This window comes from Amphibalanus amphitrite, unplaced genomic scaffold (assembly GCF_019059575.1).
Source record: "Amphibalanus amphitrite isolate SeventyFive unplaced genomic scaffold, NRLGWU_Aamphi_draft 001768F_arrow, whole genome shotgun sequence".
In the NCBI taxonomy this organism is placed as follows: domain Eukaryota; kingdom Metazoa; phylum Arthropoda; class Thecostraca; order Balanomorpha; family Balanidae; genus Amphibalanus; species Amphibalanus amphitrite.
In genome coordinates this window covers 87,511-112,100 of record NW_024883261.1, presented here as the reverse complement: position 1 = coordinate 112,100, position 24,590 = coordinate 87,511, and the positions used below count along the sequence as shown (strand labels likewise).

Here is a 24,590-nt window from a genome sequence, read left to right as displayed (position 1 = left end):
TTTGGGTCCATTTATGGTGAAGTTCCCCACCTGGGATTGGTGAGTGAGATTTAATGCTGTGTCCCTTGTCCCTGCCCACTTCCTGATCAGCGTACGTTGGAAATTTACTCACTGTGTTCTCCCCATAGTAGACCCGTAACCTGTGGTGTCACCTACCGTCTCCTTCCCACAGGAGATTGGTTACCTGTGCTGTCACGTGACGTTCCCTCTCCACATTAGACCCGTAATAAGTGCTCTTACCTACCGATTCCTCCCCACAGCAGATTGGCAATCTGTGCTGATACCTACCTTGTCTTCTCCACAGGAGATAAGTGAGCTGTGCTGACACCTACCCCGTCTCCTCCCCGCAGGAGATCGGTGAGCTGCTGCAGACTCGCGGAGCCGAGGTGGGTGTCACCACGGGCAGGAGACGCCGCTGTGGCTGGCTCGACTGCGCCCTCCTGCGGCACTCCAACATGGTGAATGGATATACAGCGTGAGTGATCCTCGCGGGAGAAACTGACAAATGGTTCGCCGCAAACGGCTGGGAAGAAGGATTGGAATTTTTTGTTGAGGACCAAAGTGACTGATTCTATTGTTGTTTATTCGAATTAACCTGCCACATCAAGGGCGACGCTTTTAACCCGCGAGTTGCTGGGGGGGGGGGCGTTAAACGCCTCCGCTTTTTTCGCCGGGCCATAGCATAAAAACGGCGCGCCTTGGGTACCTGTAGGGAATTGATTGAAGTTTATTGTGACAAAGTTTCAAAAAAAATCGGTCGAAAATTTTTTGAGATATCGAGGTTTTAGTGACGTCATGATTTTTGAGTTTTCGACCAAAAACGGCATATGTTCAAAAATCATATAAAATCACAGAATAGACATACAGACATGCCGTAAACGCAATTAGACTGCCAATACCATGATCAATCAAATGGCTATCTTCGATTATTGATGATCGTTCCGCATTTTCCATAATCTTGAACTGAATCTTGGCAATTTTTCGTGACTACTTCACGACCATGATACATGCATTTCTTAAATTGAACTTTTTGAGCCAAACACGTACACATATGATAAAATGAATGTCACCATCGTGTTCTACGCCCCAAATTACCTATAAAACATGTGTCACAGGCTGCGAATATCAGTTTTGATTTTCGGGGATATGTGCCTACCCTGTTGACCTGACCTTGACCCTGACCTATGCTTGACTGACCCCTACATGGAGCTGACACTCTTGTAGGCCTTATATGATGGATTGTGCACCGTTTGGACAGAGTTTATGACGAGAGGCGCCCATTGCGAAGTCCTGAAGTCCATGCTACTGAAAGCCCAATTTCAGGTGTTTGACCTGACCTTGACCCGACCTGTGACCTAAAAATTCAACTTTAAAGTACTCATCTGAAGCGTCTCGTCGCGCTCTTTCGTTTGCCGCCTCGTGCGTTTCGCTGCGCCTATTGGTTCTCGAGTTATCGGCTGGGGGCGTTTAACGCCCCCCCCCCCCCCAGCAAACGGTGGGTGGCGAAATACCCCAGACTGCCGGGTAATTTTAGTGACGATGCAGTGTGATTATTTTTGGCTAAGCTACCACCCTTAGCTGTGGACTGTTGCTCGTAAATATTTACCCATGCACTTGGATTGGAACTGTCGATCCCTTACTCTGCCTCCCTTTTTCTCTTCCCCCTTCTACTTTTCCCTCTCTAACCTGCGTCGCTGATGCCCCTACCCTCAGGCTGGCTGTGACCAAGCTGGACATCCTGGACACCCTCCCTGAGGTGAAGGTGGGCGCGTACTACCAGCTCGACGGCCGGCGGCTCGACCACTTCCCGGCGAGCTCGGCCGAACTGGCGCGGGTCGAGGTCGAGTACATCACCGTGCCCGGCTGGCAGTGTAGCACCGAGGGCGTGCGCACCTTCGGAGACCTGCCCGCCAACGCCCAGGAGTATATCCGCACAATGGAGCGGCTGGTCGGCGTGCCAGGTGAGTGCTGAGGCGGGAGTGTAGGCGGGTGGACAGAGGCGGGAATGTAGGCGGGGATAGGCTGGCGGGCAAAGGCGGGGATACGCGGGCGAACAGAGGCGGGAATGTAGGTGGAGATAGGCGCGCGGACTAAGGCGGGAATATAGGAGGGGATAGGCGCGCGGACTAAGGCGGTAATATAGGAGGGGATAGGCGGGCGGAGAGAGGCGGGAATGTAGGTGGAGATGGCGGGTACAGAGGGGATGGGCGGGCTTGACTGGGGACGTAAAGCCAGGCACAACCGGGTATAGTTAGGTTAGACTTTAGAGGGAGAGATATCACGGTGCTGCCGTCCAAAGGCAAAAACGCATATGTCGGGTCAGGTCATGAACCGACATATGCGTTTTTGCCTTTGGACGGCAGGGTGGTTGGGGTCTGCAACTACGCGGCTGTTAGCCGTTCGGTAGTGGTGCTCCACGGATTAGTTTCAGACCAGTGAGTAAAAGTGAAACTTTGTTTGATCCTGTGCCAAAAATAACGGGTCCCTAATGGCGATGAACTGATGTCAGTTAACGTCATTCGATGATAGAATGAAGGTGATTTTGCTTCCGATAATGCGTCTAGCTGTCCTTAATGAGACTGTGAACCCTGCTAAGTGTGTCGTCAATATGGATGCACTCGGCTTAATCTTGGGTGTGGGGCTCGAGGCGGGTCTTTCCCTAATGACCTTATCAGTCGTCACGCTCGGCCATTGGCGCGTCGTCACTGGAGTGGCTGATCCGCCGTGCATCTCTGACGTTTGCAGAGTGATTATTGCCAATTGGTTGGACTCCACAGGAAAAGTTGCTGGCTAGGAGTTTGACCTGGAAATTTCCTTGCTTGAAACTATGTGGTCATGAAGATTTAAACACATGTAAAAAGAGCATGGCCATTCTCTGTCTTCGGGGACAAATGTCCTCTAATTTAATTGCATTTCTCTAATCTGATCGTCCGCTGCTATGGCCTTGCGGTGTGTCCGAGGAAATATTCGTCCCACCATTGCTTACGCACGTCTTGCCCTCAGATATTCTCACGTCTAACATCCCCTCCCTCCCCTCCCCGTCGACAGTGAAGTGGATCGGCGTCGGCAAGTGTCGCGACTCCATCATCCAGGTGTGACTGCCGCCGCCAAGCGTCCGGTTCGCCGTGTGAGAGAGTGTGCTGTGGACTGAATGATGCACCCCGCTAGCGCCTGTAGATGCGCCAGCCCCCGCCGGACCGGTCACCCGTGTACCTGCCGTGTCTTTTTCAGTACCAATAAAACGTGCCCCATTATCTTGTACTGGGGATGATGAGGGAGGGGTTACTGGATATGAGACTGGGCGACAAGGAAAGAAAGCGGCATGAGCTGGCGTTACAAGTTTTGCATTAAGCTATTAGTGACCATCTCGGCCTTTTTGTCATATTCACGTTGTCTTCAGATCATTTGAGTAATATCGACCACCATAATTCCATCCACCTTCCCCTCCCTCCCAGCTCCGGTCGCTCTTTCTCCTTCCCTCCCTCTCAGTCCCTCCCTCCCTCCCTCCCTCCCTCCCTCCCTCCCTCCCTCCCTCCCTCCCTCCCTCCCCTCCCCTCCCTCCCTCTCTCTCTCTCTCTCTCTCTCTCTCTCTCTCTCTCTCTCTCTCTCTCTCTCTCCTCTCTCTCTCTCTCTCTCTCTCTCTCTCCCCACCGTTTCCCTCTCTCCCCGATTCTTTGTCCCTGGCTCCCGAATAGCTCTGAGTTCATTGCTAAATCAACTGTCAGCTGTGAAGCCCAGCTCGTTAGTCGGGTACCTTCAAACAGACTCACACCGGGGTGGTAACATCTGGACCGACGCGACACCTGCGCCACTGCCCGCCATTATCGGCATCGCCGAGCGCCGTGCGTCTTCTCGAATTGAATTGGTGTTCAGTCCTCTGAGACAGCTGTCCTGTCCTCCGGTGTTAAATGCGTGGTGCGTATGTTGCGTTCTCTAGGATTGCGCATTCTCTGAATTATGCGTCCTCTAGCTCCAGGATGGTGCGTCCTTTCAGATTGGATGTGTTTTGCCTTCTCTCTCAAGTCGAATCGGTCTCTCTACGTGCCAGTGGAACTCAGACTACCAGCTCTCCGCGTTTCTAGCGTCGTCGTCCACTGACCTCGAGCTCGGGTCTGTGAGGAGCGGTGGGAAATGCTCGCCCCCGGAGGCAGCCAGCTTTCCTGGGGAGGGAATTTTCCTGCAGCACTAGGAAGACGGCGTGGGCGAGCGAAGACGACGCCGGTGTTTTGCGGGACTGTCCTTGGTGGTTTAGCTCCGTGGGGTGCAACTGACGCGCGGTGATCGCTGATTACGGCTAGTGGGAGAGGAAGATTGCAGCGATTGAGCGCTATTAGCGCGGCAAAGCTCATTAGGAAGACGCGCGGACCGGTGTTATCCAGGATGTGACATGAGGCGTCTCAGCTCTCATTTGCCTGTCGTCTGAGACCTTTCCTTTGACGCAAGCCAACAGGATGCGGATCTGGTGTGGACGAGCTTTGTGTAGGCATCCCTGTCAGGAGGCCATGAAGGTATCAGTGACGGTGTGATCCGCATTGTAGTTTTTACGGCTGCCGGTGCTATTACATTATTTCTAACAAAAAAGACCGTCTGCAAACAAACAATTCCAGTGTAAATAAGTGGAGCGCGGAGATATGCCTACCTGTCATGAACGCTTACTGATTTGATGTTTGCGATGGAGATGAACGATATTTCAACAAAGCCATCCATTCCAACCGATAGCTTTTGTGTGTACAAATTGTTCTGTGCGATCAAGCAAACGTATCAGTTTCTTCCGTCCACATGTATTTCACCTCATGTCCGTCACGTATCTAGAGCTGCCAATAACAGTCAACATCAAACGCACAATGCACGAATAGACCAATATTGCTACCAAAAACCAGCATGGTCGGTTCGGCGCTATCCACAGCGGCTCGGTAATGGAATGATGACGTATTAAAATGAGCTGCCAATTGCCCGGGTGCGTGCCAATGGGCCATCATGGCACCTACTCTCTCGCGGGCATCATTGCACGTTAGGCTGCCGGTTTAGCACCGGCACGCTGCGTGGCACATGCCATTTCCATTCTCGATAGTAACGAAACGAATACGGCCGTTCCGTGCCGCAGTTGGCTCACGCGACGGTCTCACGCTTCCTCGCTTCCCTCCTAGCCAGAGACGGCTAATCCCCGTCCCAGACTGCCGTACGGTGCAGGTACACTTTACAAATCAACCCGAAAAACGGCACTCCACTCGAGACTCTAGGTATGAACGGACGGCGCGGTAACTCGAGCGAGCCGGACGGCGCCGGGCGCGGAGACGGCTGCTCCGGCCCGCGTCAGCCGCCCGCCCGACTGCTCTCTCAGCTATGGCTACTAAGTACAATAGACGGAATGTATCAATGGTCACAACGGTAACTGTTGGCAATCAGGAGCCGCGCGGAGTGAACCGGCATCTCCGCGCACAACCAGCGAGCTCCAGGACACAACACACACACTCGCGTGCGCGCTTCACAATGCAGTAACAGAGGACCCGATCGGCCGCGATGAGATGAACCTAAGCATATATGAACGAACATGAGTCACATCCTTATTGGTGAGCTGCTCTGGAGTTGTCGGTTTCGTTTGCATTCCCGGGTCTAGACGTTGGCAATGAAAGGAAGTCCTCCTTTGGGGAAATTCCCCTACAATGTGAGAGATTCCTCTAGCATCTGGTGAATCTATAAGTATTAAAAGTGAAATCCACTGATCGGGCATGGCTCATAATGTTTAAAAGGGTGTTATAGCCGCATAGTAGTTCCCCTATTTGGAACCTGAAACACATTTGACCCAATCTTAGACTTTAGAACTATTGGGTAGATTCAACTGAAAGAGGAGTCTCTCCAGACACATTCAGATCATCATTTGATATTCATCCATTCCCCAGTTTATACTCAGCTCGATTCTGACAATAAATACCACTAGATTCACAGAGATTCGCACGCCTTTGGCTGTTACCAACCCGCTCAAACACACGCCGCGGCCGGGACAGAGCCCTTACCCACCCGGCCGGTCCGACCCGCGCCCGGAACACGCCGACTTCAGAGATCGATCGGGGGGCAGCGCGGCGCCACTACCGCAGTTGCAGCGACTGAGAGACCGCTCCCACCGGCTCGCTGTCACTGTAGAGGCTGTCGGAGGTGGGCCGACGCCGCGAACCCACCGTCTCCTCGCTGCTGAGCTCCCGGCTGCCCTCCGAGGTGGCTGCGTCCGGCTCCCGCTCGTCCCCGGAGCTGAGCGGCCGCTTGGCGCAGACGCTCTCCGTGGGTGGGTAGTCGGGCAGGCGCGCCGACGGCGGCCGCGCGCGCGTGCGTGTCACCGGTCGTCGCGTGACGCACTTGCGGCGCAGCGCCGGCGCCTCGCCACCGTCGTCGGACTCGGACTGACGCGCGATGAGAGCGTTACGCAGCTGGCGGCGGCGCGCCGGCAGCGGCGCCGTGTGCACGTCACAGTCGCTCTCGCCCGAGCTGCTCAGGTGGCGACTGTAGTGGACGCGCACAAACGAACGGCGGCTCGGCGACGGCTGCACAAAGCACGCGTCGTTGTCGCTGTCGTCGAGCAGGATGCAGCGGCGCGAGGCGAGCGCCCCGGGGATGTTACCGTTCCCGGAGTCGGCAGCGGCGAGCAGTTGGCCGGCCCCGCGCGTCGCCAGCTGCCAGTTGTGGTTGGCCTCGTCCGGCAGACGACCTCCCGGCACCGTCGTCGTTGTTGTCGTTGTTGTGTCGTTACCGTTGTCGGCGAGGCGGGTCTCGAGGGCGAGCGTCAGCGGTCGCTCGGGCCGGCCGTCGGGCGGAGTCTGGGTGCAGCCGTCGGTCAGCTTCCGGCTGGGACTGGGCGGCAGCGGGTCGGGGCTGCGCAGCATCGCCTGGGCCCGGCGGCTGGTACCGGCCTCCAGTGACAGCGCGCCCGGCCCGCGGGCGGAGCGCGAGGTGCGCTGCGCCATGACGTTCATCTCGCGCTGCTGCTGCTCCAGCTGCAGTAGACATGTGCTCAGCTCGAGGTAGAGGTTGTTGGCACGCTCCAGTTTGCGCTCGTAGTGCTGCCGGATGTCCTGTGCGTGTCGCAGCTCCTCGCGACGTTTCCTGACCAGCTCCTCGCCTCCCTGCTGGATGCTGGCGCGCTCCGAGCGTACCCGCTCCATATGCGCCTTGACCTCGCGTCGCCAGAGCGCCTGCGTGCGGAAGTAGACGTCGCAGGGGATGTTGACCACCTCGATGGAGGCGATGTCCAGGTGCATCAGAATGTGCCGGAAGGACGGCCGGTTGCGCGGCTTGGCACTCAGACACTGCTTGACGAGCAGCTTGAAGCCGTCGGGACAGGTCTGCGGGACGGGCAGGTGGAGCGAGTTGCTACCGACGCCCCAGATGATGGCGCTCGAGTCGACGTCGCTGTAGGGCATCTCGCAGGTGAGCAGCTCCCAGAGCACCACGCCGAACGACCAGACATCTACCTTCTCCGAGCAGGGCTCATTGCGGATCACCTCCGGCGCCATCCACGCCACGGTGCCGGCAAACGACATGCGGGTGCTCATGTTGTTCCACTCGCGACTGGTGCCGAAGTCACTGATCTTGATGCTCTCGCTGCTGCCGATCAGGATGTTGGGGCTCTTGAGATCGCGGTGAATGATTTTATGCTGGTGCAGATAGCTCATCGCCGTGGCGATCTGCTTGGTCCAGTCGACCAGTCGTTTCGGAGCGATCTCCTTTCCGTCCTTGAGGTGGTCGTACAGACTGCCGTAGGGACAGTACTCCATGATGATACAGAAGCAGGGCGCCTGCGTGGACACGCCCTTGAACTGCACGATGTTGGGGTGGTTGAGTCGCCTCAGGTGACGGATGTCCGTCTCCTTGTGTTCGCGGACCTTCTTCACAGCCACGGTCTCGCCGCGGAGGCTGCCCCGGAACACGGCGCCCTGCGCGCCCGAGCCGAGCCACTGCAGGTCACTGATGTGCTCGAACGGCACCTCCCAGTTCTCGGGCGCGGCCATCGCCTTCTTGGCGCTGATGATGGTCCAGACGGGCCGCAGGCAGCCGAAGATGCCCTCCATGAGGCCGGTGGGCGGCACGCCGCGGCCCTCGCGGTAGCCGACCTGCATGCCGGCCTGGTCGGGCGAGGTGTCCGGGTCGGAGGCTGGCTCCAGCGGACCGCCCGGCGGCGACAGACTGGCTGGCGAGCTGAGCGTCAGCTGCATCAGCTCCTTCTCCAGCTTCAGCACTCCGGGCTGCATGGCGTCACCCTCGGAGCGCGCCAACCCTGCCGGAGGAACAGAGAGGGTCAGCAATGTCGGAGGGGAGAGACAAACAGCCGGAGCGATGGGGCAGTTAGCGGTCTCTCGACTCACAGGGACAGAGCGGGACTGCGCAGCGTTCACTTCAGGTAGAAATAGAGAACATAATTAAATCTAACGCAATCAACCTAGAAAGGAACAATTATTGGAATTGAAATAAGATGTAGTGTACCTGTCATGGGTGACTTCTGCCAAGAGCTGACAACACCAAGGAGTCGTGTGAAGTGAAGGAGTGCACGCGGAGCTACTGGCAGCGGACCCGACTCCGACCCGTCCGCGCCATGCTCGCCCGACAGAGTGACACTGGCCGGTCGCCGCGCCGGGCGCGGTGCAACATTTCCCGCTGCAGGGCCGGTAAAGTGCGGTTACCGCCAGGTAAACGGGCCCTCCGCGCGGCGCCTGCGGCTCGCCGGGCCTGAGAATCGATCGACGACGACGCAGTCACAGCAGCCGAGAGTGGGAGGAGCGCAATCGTCCGCGACGGAATCAGACCGAGCGCAGAGCGGCGCCACAGCTGGTGACCTTTACCCGTGAAGGTCAGCGGGTCATCGGCACTGGCCACTCCATAGCGCGGCTGAGTGGCCGCCGGACACCGCCCGGGCTGAGCGGCTAAATGTCGCCGGTCAGCCGGACACTCGGCCGGTCTTCCCGGCGAGTCAGTCCCGGCCGAGGTCGGAGTGCAGCTCTGCGACTGACACTTGTGACAGCCAGGGAGGCGCAAATCCCTCTTCAAACCTTCCGAGATTGTGGGATTTCCAGTCTGTTTAACCTTTACGCGACGCTCTCCTTGAGTGGTGTGCTCTAGATTTGCTGTGCAGCCTAGGCCATCCGAAGAGTGTTTTCAGTCATGATCAGAAAATGATCAGAACAAACCTAAGCGCTACACAGAAAACACAAACGCCCGTGAGTACATTCATATTCGCACAAATACCACAACAAACAAGGTTGAGTTCATGGCCTGCAGAGGCCACCTTTTCACGGAAGCGCCGATTACTCCCAGCAGCGTCCACTCTGCACGCTCCATGTGGACCCCGCTCGATAGGGACCGTCTCCCGGGTAAAACGAGCGTACGTCGGCGCGTGAGTCACCCAGGTGAGGAGGCTATCAGATGCTCCGATCGTGGGAGAGCACAGCTAGTGAAACGGAGCCGGAGCGACCACCGGCCGGCGGGCATTTCCTCATCGTTCGCCAAACAGCGACATCATCAGCTAGTGAGCCGAAAATGGCTGTTTTATGGGCCGCGCGGGGAACGGACGGGGGCCACCCGGAGTCGCGGAAATTCGCCTGGAGATGCCCGGAAAATGACCAAACGAGCATTACACTCGGGAGGGCTGAGCGATTCGCCGTCCAATGCAGCGAACATGCACAGCGGCAACATGGAATAATTTGGTATACTTCAGTCTTCAGGCAGCATCCTAGCGCTGTGGTCGTCAGCAAAGGCGTGGTCGTCGTCCCCACGCATCAAGTGCCAGAAACTAGCTGTGTTGATGCGCTGGTAAAACCAGCTGTGCGTCCGTTTTCGGTCAATCCATCGGCACATGTCTGCTGCTGGTTCGACGAAATCGGACGTGAATGGCCCAAGCCCGAAATGTCATAAGAAGCATTTAGATGTAGATTCAAATCTAAACAATCTGGTTGACCTTGATAATGAGCAGTCATGTCGAGAGCAGCCTTATTCTTCAGACAAACACAAAAATAGCCAATACATAGGAAAACACACGAAAAGCCCTGTGGTCTGTACTAGACCCAGGAAGCCACCGGAACGACAGTCTTCAATGGCCTGTAATATACACGGGCCATGAGGGACAATTGTGTCGGCTCCATGTCTATGATGGCCAAGAGCCCAAACTTATATCAATATATACCGCCTGCCTTCCTACGTCTGTTCCGTGTATTTCGTCAGTCGTTCACCGACATCACGTCTCCACGTCACGTCTGGACGTCAACCACGTCACGTCCTCTCCACTCACAGCAAGTCCGCTGTACTCACGGCACGTTCCATGCACCCACGGCCGGCGGCATTGAGAGTTCCCCTGCCCTCCCACGGCCCCTGCACACCACATGTATGGGCGCGTGACCGCCACCCCCGCCGACAGCCGCTCGGGCGGGGGCGGGGGCGGCAGGTGCGCCGCCTCACACAGCTGGCGCAGCCGGTCCGCCGCGCCGGCGCAGCACACCCCGGACCGGTCCGGTCCAATCCGCGGACAGGTATACAGCACACACCAACACACCCCGGCGCCGTGTAATGGCCGCCCGGCCGGCCGCCGGCCGGCCGCATACACAGGTAATCACGACTGGGGCCGACCAGCTGCCCAGACCGGATGTGGCCGCCGTAATGGCGGCGGCGGCGGCGGCCGAGAGACGAGGGTGTGTCAGAGCTGCCCGCGGCCGGCGGGTGCACGATTGGCCACCGCCGCGCCGACACTACCGGGTCCAAAGGGTGTGCCGAAACCGCCCCCCACGGCCTAACAGACAGCCCTACAGACACCCCAAGGCCCTACAGACAGCTTAGCGGCCGACGGGTGCTCGACAGGCCACCGCCACCCCTGCCTGGTCCTGAAGGTGTGCCGAAACCTCCCCCGCCAGCCACCGCCGCCGCTGCCGACAGTTCCGCACCCGACGGTGCTAAACTCCCGTGTTAGCGGCGCTGTCTGGGTCACGGCAGGGCACATTCGGACACCACCACGGTCACGGGGATCGGGCCGCTCGTATATACCTCGTTCTCGGAGCCGACGTCACTTTGCCGGAGCCGGAAGGTTAATGGATGGGGCGGTCCCGGATTGGGCGTCGCGTTCGTCGAAAGCTGCGCAGCGAGCAGTTCCTGTCGACACCGACGGAGCGTTGTCGGAGCAACGGGAACGACGACCGACGGCGGTGGGGGGGGGGGGGGCGGACCGATGGCGGGGTGAGATGGATGGCATACACTGGACGGAGAAAACGCCGGAGAGGTTCGCAGAAATGGCCACTGCAGATGAGATCGTGATGTTGACAAAGCTGGCAGAGATAAGGCGGCAGCTGCCTCGGAACGTTAGGGCACATCGGGGCATTTTGGACGTTTTAATTGATGAAGGAAATGTAGGTAATATGTGCATTACGAATGAGAAGTAAACTGGGCATAGTTACCACTCGGGTATCTGATTCGAAGGAATGTTGAATGCTAAATTCAGCTGTTATCTGGAACTTTTCGTTTCTTTGTGCATTTAAAAGCTTCAAGGATCGGTCGGTAGGTATATCACGTTACAAGGTTATCTAGTTATGTAGGGTTGCAAGGTTCCTTGCACACAGCAACTGCACATTTACAAGGCTGGCGGATCGCAAAACATGGCTTGAGCGTTCAGATGTGTTCCACTTTTTCCACGGTCAAAAACTACCGACATCTATGATCTAGCTGAACATATGGCGTGAACAGATGCCCGTTTACCATAATTTGTCATGCAGCTGAATAAGGCTATAGAATGCGATGGACGGCAATCAGGCTGGTATTTAAGTGATAGGTAAGTATAGGTATCTACCGTTTTAATGGATTGTGAATTAAACAAAACTGAGACAATTAAAATGCCGTGGAACGAACTTACTATGCCCCACTTTTGAAATCGTCCACTGCCCGTGCAGATAGGTATAGGTGTCTGACTCACAGCACTCCGCAAGATCTGCGTGAGTAAGCAGTTAGTTGGTATAGGTACTACGCACGACACTGATAGGCTTCACCGGTTCGCTGGCAACGGTACCGACTCTGACGTCACCGCCCGACTCTGACGTCATATCGATTGTGGCGCTGGCGAGCTTCTCCGAATAACGGCAACGACCTATGATCAGCGGGTGGATAGCTCGTGCTTCGTACCCAAATATCAGACCCATACGCTTCGACAAGTTCGTCACTATTGAGCGAGCCAAGTCGAATATGGCATGCTGCAGGAGGCAATTATTCCATTTTGGTAAGGTCGTGTGAGTGTCCACCTTTCAGACTCAACTGATCGCACCGTGCATCACAGAAGTGAACAGATAGTGTACGTACCGCGTCACGTCACATGCCGTGACGCGACGTTGGATGTTCTTTCAAATGAAGCACGAGATCGCACCGAAACGCAAGCCATCGTGCTACAATGCCATATAGACTCTGGCAGTGAGTGTTTGAATGACACTTCTAGTGCCCTGGATGCCACAACACAGCAGAAATTGAGTCCTTCATTTGGGAGGGCCAATTGACTGGAGATTGGGTGAGATATAGAATGGATCATCTAATGATTTGAAATCCAAGTGTCATAAGTATTATATAGTCGCCAGCGGGTTAAATCAACTTGACACGAGACAAACCGTCTTTAGCATCCACAACTTCAGCTAGCTTTGGCCTAGTTGCGATCCGGTCAAGTCCAGACCCCGGTCGCTGGCCCGTCAGGTCATCAGGTCGTCAGGTCGACACTCGACACACCAACAGGCCGTGGTCTCTAACGGTCACGGGCAGGCCCGCAAGGTCGTAAGCTAGTTGAGCATCAAGCCGCGCAGTCACCGTCAGATCGTCGGGCCGTAATGCGAGCACAAAACTGTTGGTCGCTACCCTTCTGACGACCCTGGCTATGACCATATTTGGCTCATGGAGCCCGCCGAGAGGACGTCACATCTCCATCGATCCCGCTGGATCACGGGCCGGGTGCCCCCAGCAGCAGACGAGTTGTCCGCCGAGTGCTCAACTTCCCTCACTGCCGCCCTCACAAGTCACATGGAGCAGCCAGAGGGAGGGCAGCCGGTGCCGTGGTATCCGAGTTAACTCAGAGATCTTTAGTTCGCCTCTCCAGCTGCACATCTCCACACTCAGGGGCAAGGTGGGCACCAAAGGAGAGACACCAGCCGTCCCATTGGAGTGCCCGCCTTCGTAGTTTTTTTTTTTGTGTGTGTCCATTCAGCTGGTAATTTATCATCATAAATACATAAGGGGGTCGAAAGAAGGGTGGAATTTGGGGATAACCGCAAGAAGAGGTTCGATTTGATAAAGGTGGTCATTGCGGCACAGCCTGCATTCAGGGGTTTACCACTAGTGTCATCTAGCGAGAGGAAACAAAGCACGACCTTCGTCTGTCTGGAGCGACACTAGCGACACTATCTCGAAGGTGGAGACGGAGTCCGGCGGCAACAGGAGACGAGAACGGTAAAAAGGCAAAACGTGTACCGTAACAGTAGCAGCTTGGTTACATTATGTGTTATAGAGCAGCATTCAAAGAGGAAGACAGCTGTCAGCAGGAGTTTCACATAGCAATGCAGTTACGTCGTGGTTGCATGTACTAGATCTATATAAAGGTCAGTCCCGTGCACCTAAGCACGTTATATAATAGCAGAATGTTGCAATACAAAGGGGCCTTTGTTACGTATGAACAATCGCCATTCAACATTTTTTCTTCTTCAAACGTAATGCCGCGATAGATCGTGTCGTGACCAAACAGTTGCACATTTTGTACAAAAAAAGACAATGTTTTACTCAACGTTGACATGAAACAGGCCAAGAAATGTGAATAGGTACAAACTTTCAGTTACGGTGAAATTGACAGAAGTTTCAACTTAAGCATAAATCAAACGCTAAATTCATTGTTCCGTGAAATATTACCACGGAAAGCGGAAAGAGAATTAGGATGCGCCGTGATCGGAGGCCGACAAATAGGTACCAAATGAATAAAATATTGATGACAGTTTACAAATGATCTCCCAGATATAAGGCCGAAAGAGTCAAAAGCCAATGACAATAATTATTATACCTACGTAAAATCGAATAACAAAGCAAAGAGGCAGACGTCGTGTGGAGCGGCCATTTATGGTCATTGCGGCACAGCCTGCATTCAGGGGTTTACCACTAGTGTCATCTAGCGAGAGGAAACAAAGCTCGACCATCATCTGTGCGGAGCGGCACTATCTTCATATGCACACCTCCAATGTCATCTAGGTGCATGCGCAATAAGTGCAATGTAACGAGGTCAGATGGGAGCGTCTCGGGTCGATAGGACAGGCGCCGGCGGTCTCGCACTGTCACAATCTACCCTCAATCTGTCACACCAGACTGTCACGGTGTCATCCACGGACCGATCACGGCCGGGATGACAGGTCTGGCAGGTGGCAGACAGCGCGGGACACATGAGGCAGAGGTGAAGAGAGTGATGGACGTGACACAGTCACGGGCGCCCTACTACTTATGTATTCGGATATGGGAGACAGCCCCGGCGATCGAGAAAATGATAAGCAGCAATACTGGGCCACAATGAGATGCAGACAAGAAAGAGTACGGTGAGTGCAATGAGATATACCGATGTATCCAGAGGTCCATGTAGCCATCTGATAATTAAAACGGCAGATTTTTAATTGATAAACATTTCACAGTTTCAGAAAAATGTTGCACGAGGAAATCTGAAGGGTTGTCTTGGTTGCATGGAGGAGTCTGGGGAAGCTTATGTGACGATTGTCTTTCTCTTAGGCGTAAGTTTTATCATTAGTATAGAACTTCAGTCTTCAAAGTATCGATCGAATACGTAAGACTGCAAGAGCAGTGTCTCAATGTTTATTAACTTGTCTGACAACCCGATATCACTATCGCAGGGCAACTGCTGGGCGCAGACAACAGCTCCCCGTCCAGTGCATATGTATGTACAATGTACATACATCTGAGAAATACAGCGACTGGTTCACGACAATCGCCCATTCCCTGTCGGTGCAGATCTGACCGTAAAGGAGCCAGATTTGGTCAACGGAACCACTTCCAGCCGTCCGAGGGAGCCAGAAATGTCCATCAGGGAGCTAGAGTCTGCAAGGAGCTAGCTAAGAAATGCCGTCATGGAACCAGATCCAGTCGTCAGGGAGCCAGCTCTGACCGTCAGGGAGCCAGCTTTGACCGTCAGGGAGCCAGCTCTGACAGTCAGGGAGTCAGCAGGAGCCGTCACGGCCCCTGGACCGACTGTCAACTGCGGCAGCGGGCCGTGGACCGACCACTGCGCCTGGTCAGGGCCACCGTCCGCACCCGGACCTGGCGCCAGCCAACCGTGACCGAACACACTCACACATACAAACACAGATAGAGTATACCGCTCGGTACTGCCCCAGCGCGGCCCGCGGCGACGGAACACCGCACGTCCGACGTGGAACCGGATCTGGGAGCCGCGCGTCCCATGAAATTGGAGGTAGGTAAGTGTCATAGATCGCTTTTTTTCGATGAATACTCCTATTTAGCAAATTTTGCTATTTGTGCCTGATTATTAAGCATTGTTATTATTAAGCAAGTGCCTCCTATTAAAGGGACCCTCCCACCTTCAAGAAAGTTTATGAATTGGCATGAAAGTGATGTCGCTCGGTTCAGAAAGAGCGAAAACGAATATCTATCAAATTTCACCGAAAAATATTCACCGGTTTTCAAGATATTAGACTTTTACTTTTGTTTACTTTTTTGGGATCTCCGCTGTTTCTAGCGACTTTATTTTAGAAGTGCGGCGTTTGCGGCAGATGTTGCGCGCAAATAGCATATACCACCGCGTGCTACAAAACGTTTTAGTCAAACATTTAAAAATCGTTAGATATCTGCGCTGACGTCACACATTCAGAGGGGTATTCCTAAGCATTAGCCCCTCTGAATCAAAATGCTGCAATTTTGAAATTCAATATTTCTGATTTCAGGTATTTCTCGATGTTGTGAGTGCCGAAACCGGTAATTGTGAGCCAGGGACCCCATTTTGGCTATCTCAACTCAAATCTAATGTTAAGGTGGGAGGGTCCCTTTAAGCACATTTTTATTTGTTTGCTACAGGCCGGATGACGAACTCCACTCTCCATTGAAGTCTCTCATTGTCAGCTGTCTGCTCTCACAGCCCAGTCTCTGGTCTAGCTGACCTGCAGTGTCCAGTCCGGTCCCCCCGCTCTCAGTGCAGTCGCCGCTCTCAGAGCTGGACATTGCTCTAATCCGCTACCCGGTTTTCCGGCGCCTGACAGTCAGGTTTTCCGCGCTCCTCACCAAACCACGCTTGTCTGGCGCCGACGGGCTGCAGTCAACGAGGCGAAATTGCTCGGCTCTGCTGTCTGTTCTCTACAGCGGCCAACCAGGAAACGGAGAGAATTCTTGAGATGCAAGAACGTTCTGAGATTGCACGCTGTCAAGAGCAGCTTGCGCTGGTCGCATATTGAGTCAGACCAGACGACCAATCCAGCAGAATTGTTTGTTTTGCCCTGGACTCCGGAATGAATTGATGTTATTTGCGCTGGCGCCCCAGTGGAATGTGCAGACATTTAGGTATTTAGTTACACATATTTAAAGCCCAGATATTTGGCCATTATGACTATGGACTAGTGACTCGTGAGTCGTGAGCATGTTTAGATGATTCAATTGGTCGATGGATAATTTGGGCGTTGGGCCCGACGATGGCTTCTTATCCTGTGTCTTTATTATATGGGCTCATGATACGGTCAAGGTATGCTGTATAGGTACATAAATTTCCTAAGCCACCTAGGCCACGAAGTTCGCCTGACCCAAATAGGCATTCGCAAAGCCTGTGGGTAATATTACAGACATCAACATACAGCCTCCGCCCACAGCCACTCACGAGTGCTGAAACGGGGCAAGCGCCTACGTTTTCATTTCACATGATTGGCTCCACCCTCTGGTGTTATCTGCTACGCCCACGAACAGCCTACGACGTAGACACACCTGCAGTCTGTCAGGCGGGTCGCGCTTCTGCGTTGCCGTTTTCACCCCACTCTGAGTTAGCTGACCCAACCCAACGGTGACGCCACTTGTCAGTCAGTAGAGTTTCCTAGTCCCCAATCAGTGGTCATTTGACTCAGCAGTACAGGACTGGCTGCCAGTGACTCCCCAATGCAACACGGTTCGTCAATGAGCTCAATGAGCTCCCAATACAAGTCCTCGTATAAGACCTATCATCACGGCACTGTTATGGCCCCCAATATCTACATCGCCGGCGGCCCAGCCATCTGTAACCTCCAGTCCCAATACATCGCTGTCCGTCTGTAAAACTCAGTACATTGCCCTGCGTCAATAAAACTCCCAACACATCACTGTCCATCAATCGACTTCCCCACGCCGCCCTGTCCGTCGAGGCATAGCATGCAAATGCAGCGGCTGGGCTTCGCCAGAAGGGGAGGCAACAAAGACATGTAAGGCAGAGGCCCAACATGCCCCGCGGGTCCCGCGCATGGCGCCGCACCCGGCCAAGCTCCACTGCGGAGCTGGCCAGGCTTTGAAGCCTCAGGGTCCAGATGCTGGGGAAGGCGCAGCTCGAAGGCCGGGAATAGCTCTGCAGGTGCGCCAGGGGTAGGGGTCGACCAGGTGGACGGGGAGGGCGGCAAAGTTCAAGGGCGATACACAGATGGGGGAGGATGTTACAGTCGTTTGGTGAAGTACCGTGTCAGACGACGAGATGCACACTGGGGGATGGATGACATTGGGGTGATCGGGAGGCAGGGATGACGATCGGAAGGGGAGGAGCTGTTGATCGGGCGCTAGCGGAGGGGCTAATGGTCGAGAGGGGAGGGAGTGGGGATGTAGTAGAGTCGACAGGTGGTAACGGTGTGTTACCTGACGTTCCCTTGTTGCCGGATGCGCAGCCGTTGGCGGGTGTGGTACGACCCTGACCAAAACGGGGAGTGCCAACGGTCGCCGCAATGCGATGCAATGCTAGATGCACGTTCGACGCCATTGCATACTGCGATGCAAATGATCTAGAATCAAGGCAAACTGCAAATGTAGATGAATGCATGACGCAAACATGGAATGCCGTTCGAAGACACACGAATCGTGTGCAGACGGAAGCCTCACTGAGGCTTCTTACTGACCTCGGGTGCGAGGGACAGCCCTGTAGTTTCTCAATGCCTAGGCACTGCACGGAAAGAATCGTCTTCAAATAGAAGGTATTCATTCTCTCTCTGTACTGGCTTGGCTACACGGTAGGGTGACCGGTTTTGCAAAAAGTTTCGAAAAGTTTTGCTCCCCAGGTCTAATCTAATGTATTTGGGGGTGCTGATCACGAATTCGGCGGAAAAAATAAAAAATTCGAATTTTTTTTGACCGCCCCGGCTCTTTGAATATTTCCGGTTTTCTCAATTTTTGCATGTTTTTGAATAATATGATGAATGTAATGAAAAAATATTAACAATGTATCGCTAAATGCATGTACCAGTCGATTCGGCATACAGCGGCGTCGAAATCGGCACGCCGCCTGCTTCACCGGCCTCGCAGGAAAGCATAAGGCTCGGAAGGTTTGCGTTAGTTACCCGATTCTCTCCATAGATGGCGCTGGCGTAGCCGCCCGCCGGCCGGTCGTTGCCGTGCCGTTCACAGCCCCGGCGGTCACTTGCGACCGTCGTGGTCGTTATGCTACGTCTATCAAAGCACGACAGAAATGTTCACTTCATTTTTGTGTTACTTCAGACATATTTTAGACCTAATGTTGAATTGGATAAATGACTATCGTGAATTGGCGAAATAGTGGAGTGCGCTCGGGAGCCATTTACAATAGCGAGGAACGTAGGTGGATTGATCTGAGTAACATATTATGACACTGCGTTCACTGTTGATATGAAGTTTATTCACACTATGTAGTCGGGTGACATGAGAACAAAGTGACTAACATATACCTTGTGTACGACAGGCGACACATGGATGAAGCTAATGCTACTTTTTCATTTTGTTTCGGTAGGCCCGTTTGTTCAGAGCGTAGCCGTCCTGTCGGTCTGCGCCTGTTACAGCTGTGACTGATTCGGTGGTCAGCTTTACGGCCCTTTCGGTGGATTGGGTCTGGCAGGGGACCCCCGTTTTAAGGGGAGTCTGTAGAAAGTCGCGCAACTCATCCTCGCTCATGTGTCGTACACAAGGGGGCTCAATGTCTCGGCCCTCGTCAACCGCTCGCTGCACGTTAACCAGTTCCATATAGTTGTTCGCTTGAACGTTAATTTCCGGCAGCCGGAAGTGCCGAATGGGCTGCTGCTGTGGCGGTGGGGGTGGCAGCTTTGGCGGCGGTCGTGGCGGCGGTGCCGGCGGCGGTGGTGGTGGTGGTGGTGGTGGTGGTGGATGGCCGCCGCCGTTTCAGACGCCGCTGCTGCTGTTGTGGCGGCGGCGGCGGGGGCGGCGCCGGCGGCGGCGGCGGCGGCGGTGGCGGTGGTGGTGGTGGCGATGGCCGCCGCCTCTGTCGCCGCTGCTTCTGCTGTGGCGGGGGCGGGAACGGCGGCTGCTCCTGTCGCTGCCTTTTTTGACGAATGCTCTGGATTATGCGGACTGCATCTGCCCTAATGCCATGATTTTCATCGCCGAGCATGGAGAGCAGCACATTTTCCTCATGAGCCATGTAAGCATTCCTCTCGACGCTACTTTGCATGCACGCCAGCGACTCGCCAGTGAAGTTCAGCCGCTGGCGGCGCAGCTGCTGGCACACGCGTCTGAAACGGCGGCGGCCATCACCACCACCACCACCACCACCACCACCGCCGCCGCCGCCACGACCGCCGCCAAAGCTGCCACCCCCACCGCCACAGCAGCAGCCCATTCGGCACTTCCGGCTGCCGGAAATTAACGTTCAAGCGAACAACTATATGGAACTGGTTAACGTGCAGCGAGCGGTTGACGAGGGCCGAGACATTGAGCCCCCTTGTGTACGACACATGAGCGAGGATGAGTTGCGCGACTTTCTACAGACTCCCCTTAAAACGGGGGTCCCCTGCCAGACCCAATCCACCGAAAGGGCTGTAAAGCTGACCACCGAATCAGTCACAGCTGTAACAGGCGCAGACCGACAGGACGGCTACGCTCTGAACAAACGGGCCTACCGAAACAAAATAAAAAAGTAGCATTAGCTTCATCCATGTGTCGACGTGTCGTACACAAGGTATGTTAGTCACTTTGTTCTCATGTCACCCGACTACATAGTGTGAATAAACTTCATATCAACAGTGAACGCAGTGTCATAATATGTTACTCAGATCAATCCACCTACGTTCCTCGCTATTGTAAATGGCTCCCGAGCGCACTCCACTATTTCGCCAATTCACGATAGTCATTTATCCAATTCAACATTAGGTCTAAAATATGTCTGAAGTAACATAAAAATGAAGTGAACATTTCTGTCGTGTTTGATAGACGTAGCATAACGACCACGACGGTCGCAAGTGACCGCCGGGGCTGTGAACGGCACGGCAACGACCGGCCGGCGGGCGGCTACGCCAGCGCCATCTATGGAGAGAATCGGGTAACTAACGCAAACCTTCCGAGCCTTATGCTTTCCTGCGAGGCCGGTGAAGCAGGCGGCGTGCCGATTTCGACGCCGCTGTATGCCGAATCGATTGGTACATGCATTTAGCGATACATTGTGAATATTTTTTCATTACATTCATCATATTATTCAAAAACATGCAAAAATTGAGAAAACCGGAAATATTCAAAGAGCCGGGGCGGTCAAAAAAAATTCGAATTTTTTATTTTTTCCGCCGGATTCGTGATCAGCACCCCCAAATACGTTAGATTAGACCTGGGGAGCAAAACTTTTCGAAACTTTTTGCAAAACCGGTCACCCTACTACACGGTCACGTATAGCAGCGGAGCCCTGCTCCCTCCGAGCAGTGGCGGATCCAGGGGGGGGGGGGGCAAAATGGGCATTTGCCCCCCCCCCCAAACGGCATAATTTTAACATTACGCCTTTGGACGATGCATGGAAAGAATCGATAAATTGTTATGGTTTGCCCCCCCCCCCCCAAAAAAAAAAAAAACTCTGAGCTGGATCCGCCTCTGCCTCCGAGTGACGTAATGATGGCTCTGTTCTCACCCGCACACCTCTACTATCACAGATCTCACCGAATATCTCACCAACCATCCTCACCAACCATTCCAAGCATAGCCATAAGCCAGCTACTGTTCACATCGCACCTCGGACCACCCCATCCAGCAGTGTCCAGAGAGGCGTCAGCAGGGCGCTCGGAAGCCCCGGCAGTGGCGCCCGCGGCCTCCGCCCCCGGATCCCAGATCGACGATCGATAGGCCGCTACTAAAGCCGCCCGGTGCGCGAAGGACGGAGGAAACGCCTCGGGGGCCCGCCGCGGCGGAAATGCCCGAGTGGTCTGGACCTGGCGAGACGGATATCTTGGGATTGGGCTATATGAAATGTTACAACACAACAGCAATGTGACATAAGACATCTTCACGGAGGGGGAAGTGTTGAAGCCAAACACTTGTGGAAATGACAATCAGCGCCTGCGATTGGTCTACAAAGAAGCATTCACTGTTCTAAATCGAAGTCCTCAATTCCAAACGATTCCAGGCCGTTGGGCGTTGCCAATATACTACAGGCACCCTACCGCTCCGCGTCTCCTGCCTGTGTTGAGTCTGACCTCGGCCGTCCCACGGGCCGGGCAACGGTGCGGCACGGGCCACGGCTCGCGGCCCCGCTGCAGCTGCGCCAATCGGAGACAAACGCGGCGCACACAGCGACAAGCGACACACCATTTTCGAGCCCCACACTTGATCCACTCGGTACTCACATGCGCTGGGGCTACTCATCCACCCGTCCTCGTTGTCGTTTTGGCGGCAGAATCGTTCGCGCGCTCGCGGGGCCCACCGGCCGCGGGACACACCTCGACACACGACCGTCCGCCGCCGCCGCCGCTCGCTTTCTCGACGGCCGTGACGTCACAGCAGACAGCCGACGGTGGCGCCAAAACAGGGCGCGTAGTGGTGGCCGAGCGCGCGGGCCGGAACGGCGGGCGGTCGACGGCGATCGCACGGAGGTTTCCCGATCGAAATCGATTCTTCTGACTAAAGTAACATACCGTGTACGAACAAGGAAAAATTCTGAACACAGTGAACCACAAAGTCGGTAGAGCTGTGCGCTCAATAAGGTACAAATACTCCAACCAGATCGACTCCTTTTGGTCCGCACCATCACTAAATGTTCTGGGAAATCCAGCGTGTGACGTCACACACGGTCCGATCGATGCGGTTTGGGCCCGGGCGGCAGCGGCCGGCGGCCGGTCACGTGACCAGCTCTGTGTTCCGCTGCTGCACCCACGCTGGTGGAGAGGTGCGGGCGGCCGGCCGGAGCGGCTCGACGGCAGGTAGCCGTCGCGCAGCGAGCAGCGAGCAGCAGCAGCGAGCTCACGGTCACGGCAGCGGCGGCCCGCGACCGGTCCGGTAGCCAGCTGACGGCCGAGTCAGCCCAGCTGTGACGTAGCACTGACGTGACGTCATCCACTGGGAAGCTGCCGCCCAGAGTGTGATGGCCTCGGTCACGAATACGATCGTCTGAATCTCTGGAGCGTGTGTAAGAGAAAAAAAAAACATTGGTCTTTAGGAGCCATATTCATAACTCATAAGGAAGGCATAAGCCCGTTTAAAGGGACCCTCCCACCTTCAAAAAAGTTAATGAATTGGCATGAAAGTGATGTCGCTCGGTTCAGAAAGAGCAAAAATGAATATCTACCAAATTTCATCGAAAAATATTCACCGGTTTTCAAGATATTAGACTTTTACTTTTGTTTACTTTTTGGGATCTCCGCTGTTCCTAGCGACTTTATTTGAAAGTGCGGCATTTGTTGCGCGCAAAGCAGCATATACCACCGCGTGCTGCCAAACGTTTTAGTAAAAGATTTAAAAATCGTTAGATCTCCGCTGACGTCACAAATTCTAAGGGGGCATACCAATGCATTAGCCCCTTAGAATCCGAAAACTGCAAGTTTGAAATTCCATATCTCCGAATTAAAGCATTTTTCGATGTTGTGAATGCCCAAACCGGTATTTTCAGGCCATGGCCACCAATTTGGCTATCTCAACTCAAAACTAATGTTAACCCGCGCACCGACGGGGGGGCGGATATCCGCCCCCCCCCCCCTGAGGTTTTTCGCGAATAGCGGGAAAACCGCGGCGCGTAGCGCCGCGAAATTTGGTATGACTATTCCCTTATCAATTTTACACATGGTGTGCAAGTTTGAACCTCCTACCTTTCAAGGTCAGGTCACCAGGTCACTTTGAATGACCCAACCTCAAGTCACTTTTTTGCAACTTTGTCACCGTGCCAGAGCTACAGTAGATGTCGGAGGCCTTTGAAAGTCGCAGGATGTTATTAGGTCATTAGTAGCTACAATTTGTTTATCTCGGAATTTTGATATCGGTGACCTAAGGTCAGGTCAATTTCGCGACCTCCCCATTATAAGTCAATGAGGGAAAAATCAACTCCCTGTTTTTACCACTAAAACGGGTCGGAATGGCCCCATATACCATACATGACTTCATATACGATCAACCTTCACTACCTTGAGGTCTGTTTTGCTGTTGGGCAGCTGTGAGGTCATGTGACGTCATCAAAGGTCACCAAAGGTTTTTGGCCAATAACTCCGTACAGGAACAAGATACAGACGCGTGGATGGTCTCATTGTGTTCAGCTCGTCAAGACGCATCGAATGATATACATGATGACCTCGAGGTCACGTGACCTGAGGTCAACCTTTGACCTTGACCTTTCGAGGTCAACATATATATCATTCGATGCGGATTGACGAGAGGATCACGATGATGCCCTTAGTTTGTTCCTATCTTGACTAATTCGAAAGTTATTCGAGAAAAACTCTCTCCATATTTAGCGCCGCCATTTTAACTTTTTCGACCCCTGTGACGTCATCTTTGACCTGACCTGAAAATGACCTTAGTAAAAATTGTAGATCTTGACCGTGCGTATCCGATGCCGTTTACCGCTTGTCGCTATCTTGTTTCGTTCTCGAGATCTCAGGGGGGGGCGGTCATCCGCCCCCCCCCCCCGTCGGTACTAAGTTGGCGCAGACCCCCGTCGGTGCGCGGGTTAAGGTGGGAGGGTCCCTTTAATGAACGATGCCTCGATGCATGCGATGATTATACTTAATACACGGTTTCCCGTGCATAATATACGAATACTGCATGGGGGAGCGGGCAATAGCAAAACATATTGCCCGATGTGACGTCACTGTCGCCCGAGGGCGACAGTGACGTTACAGAGGGCAATATTTTTGCTATTGCCCGCTCCCCCATGCAGTATTCGTTTTATTACATGGCCAACTCTCGGAATCTTTACTTAGTACCTACTCATTCATCCCGTAATAAAAAAATATCCAAACACAAATATCATGGTACAATTGAATGTATTGGATATACAATCATAGCCACGTCACATGTCTACGGCACACACTTATTATAGTTGTTTTCTGTTTTCTGTTTCTGTTTTCTGTTTCACGCCGTACTTGAGAGTGTGGAGACTCTTCGATTTGTAGCGTTCGCCGTCCTTGCGTTTTACAGTAATGAAG

General features: G+C 54.1%; 2 protein-coding genes across 2 annotated transcripts; one reads left to right on the top strand and one right to left on the bottom strand.

Annotated features, from left to right (window-relative positions):
• Window positions 1-350: 350 nt before the first annotated feature.
• On the top strand, window positions 351-3,254 carry LOC122375070 (adenylosuccinate synthetase-like; the record flags this gene model as incomplete). Its single annotated transcript, XM_043354228.1, has 3 exons — window positions 351-475; window positions 1,714-1,961; window positions 3,049-3,254. Coding segments are annotated over 3 exons (423 nt in total), but the record flags the coding sequence as incomplete, so codon positions are not given.
• A 1,511-nt stretch (window positions 3,255-4,765) lies between these two features.
• LOC122375068 (mitogen-activated protein kinase kinase kinase 13-A-like) lies at window positions 4,766-21,978 on the bottom strand. Its single transcript, XM_043354226.1, has 2 exons — window positions 21,804-21,978; window positions 4,766-8,266 (listed from the first exon to the last, which is right to left on the bottom strand). Exons 1-2 carry the CDS (start codon window positions 21,820-21,822, stop codon window positions 6,087-6,089), a joined length of 2,199 nt encoding a protein of 732 aa, XP_043210161.1. The 5' UTR covers window positions 21,823-21,978; the 3' UTR covers window positions 4,766-6,086.
• Window positions 21,979-24,590: the final 2,612 nt, after the last annotated feature.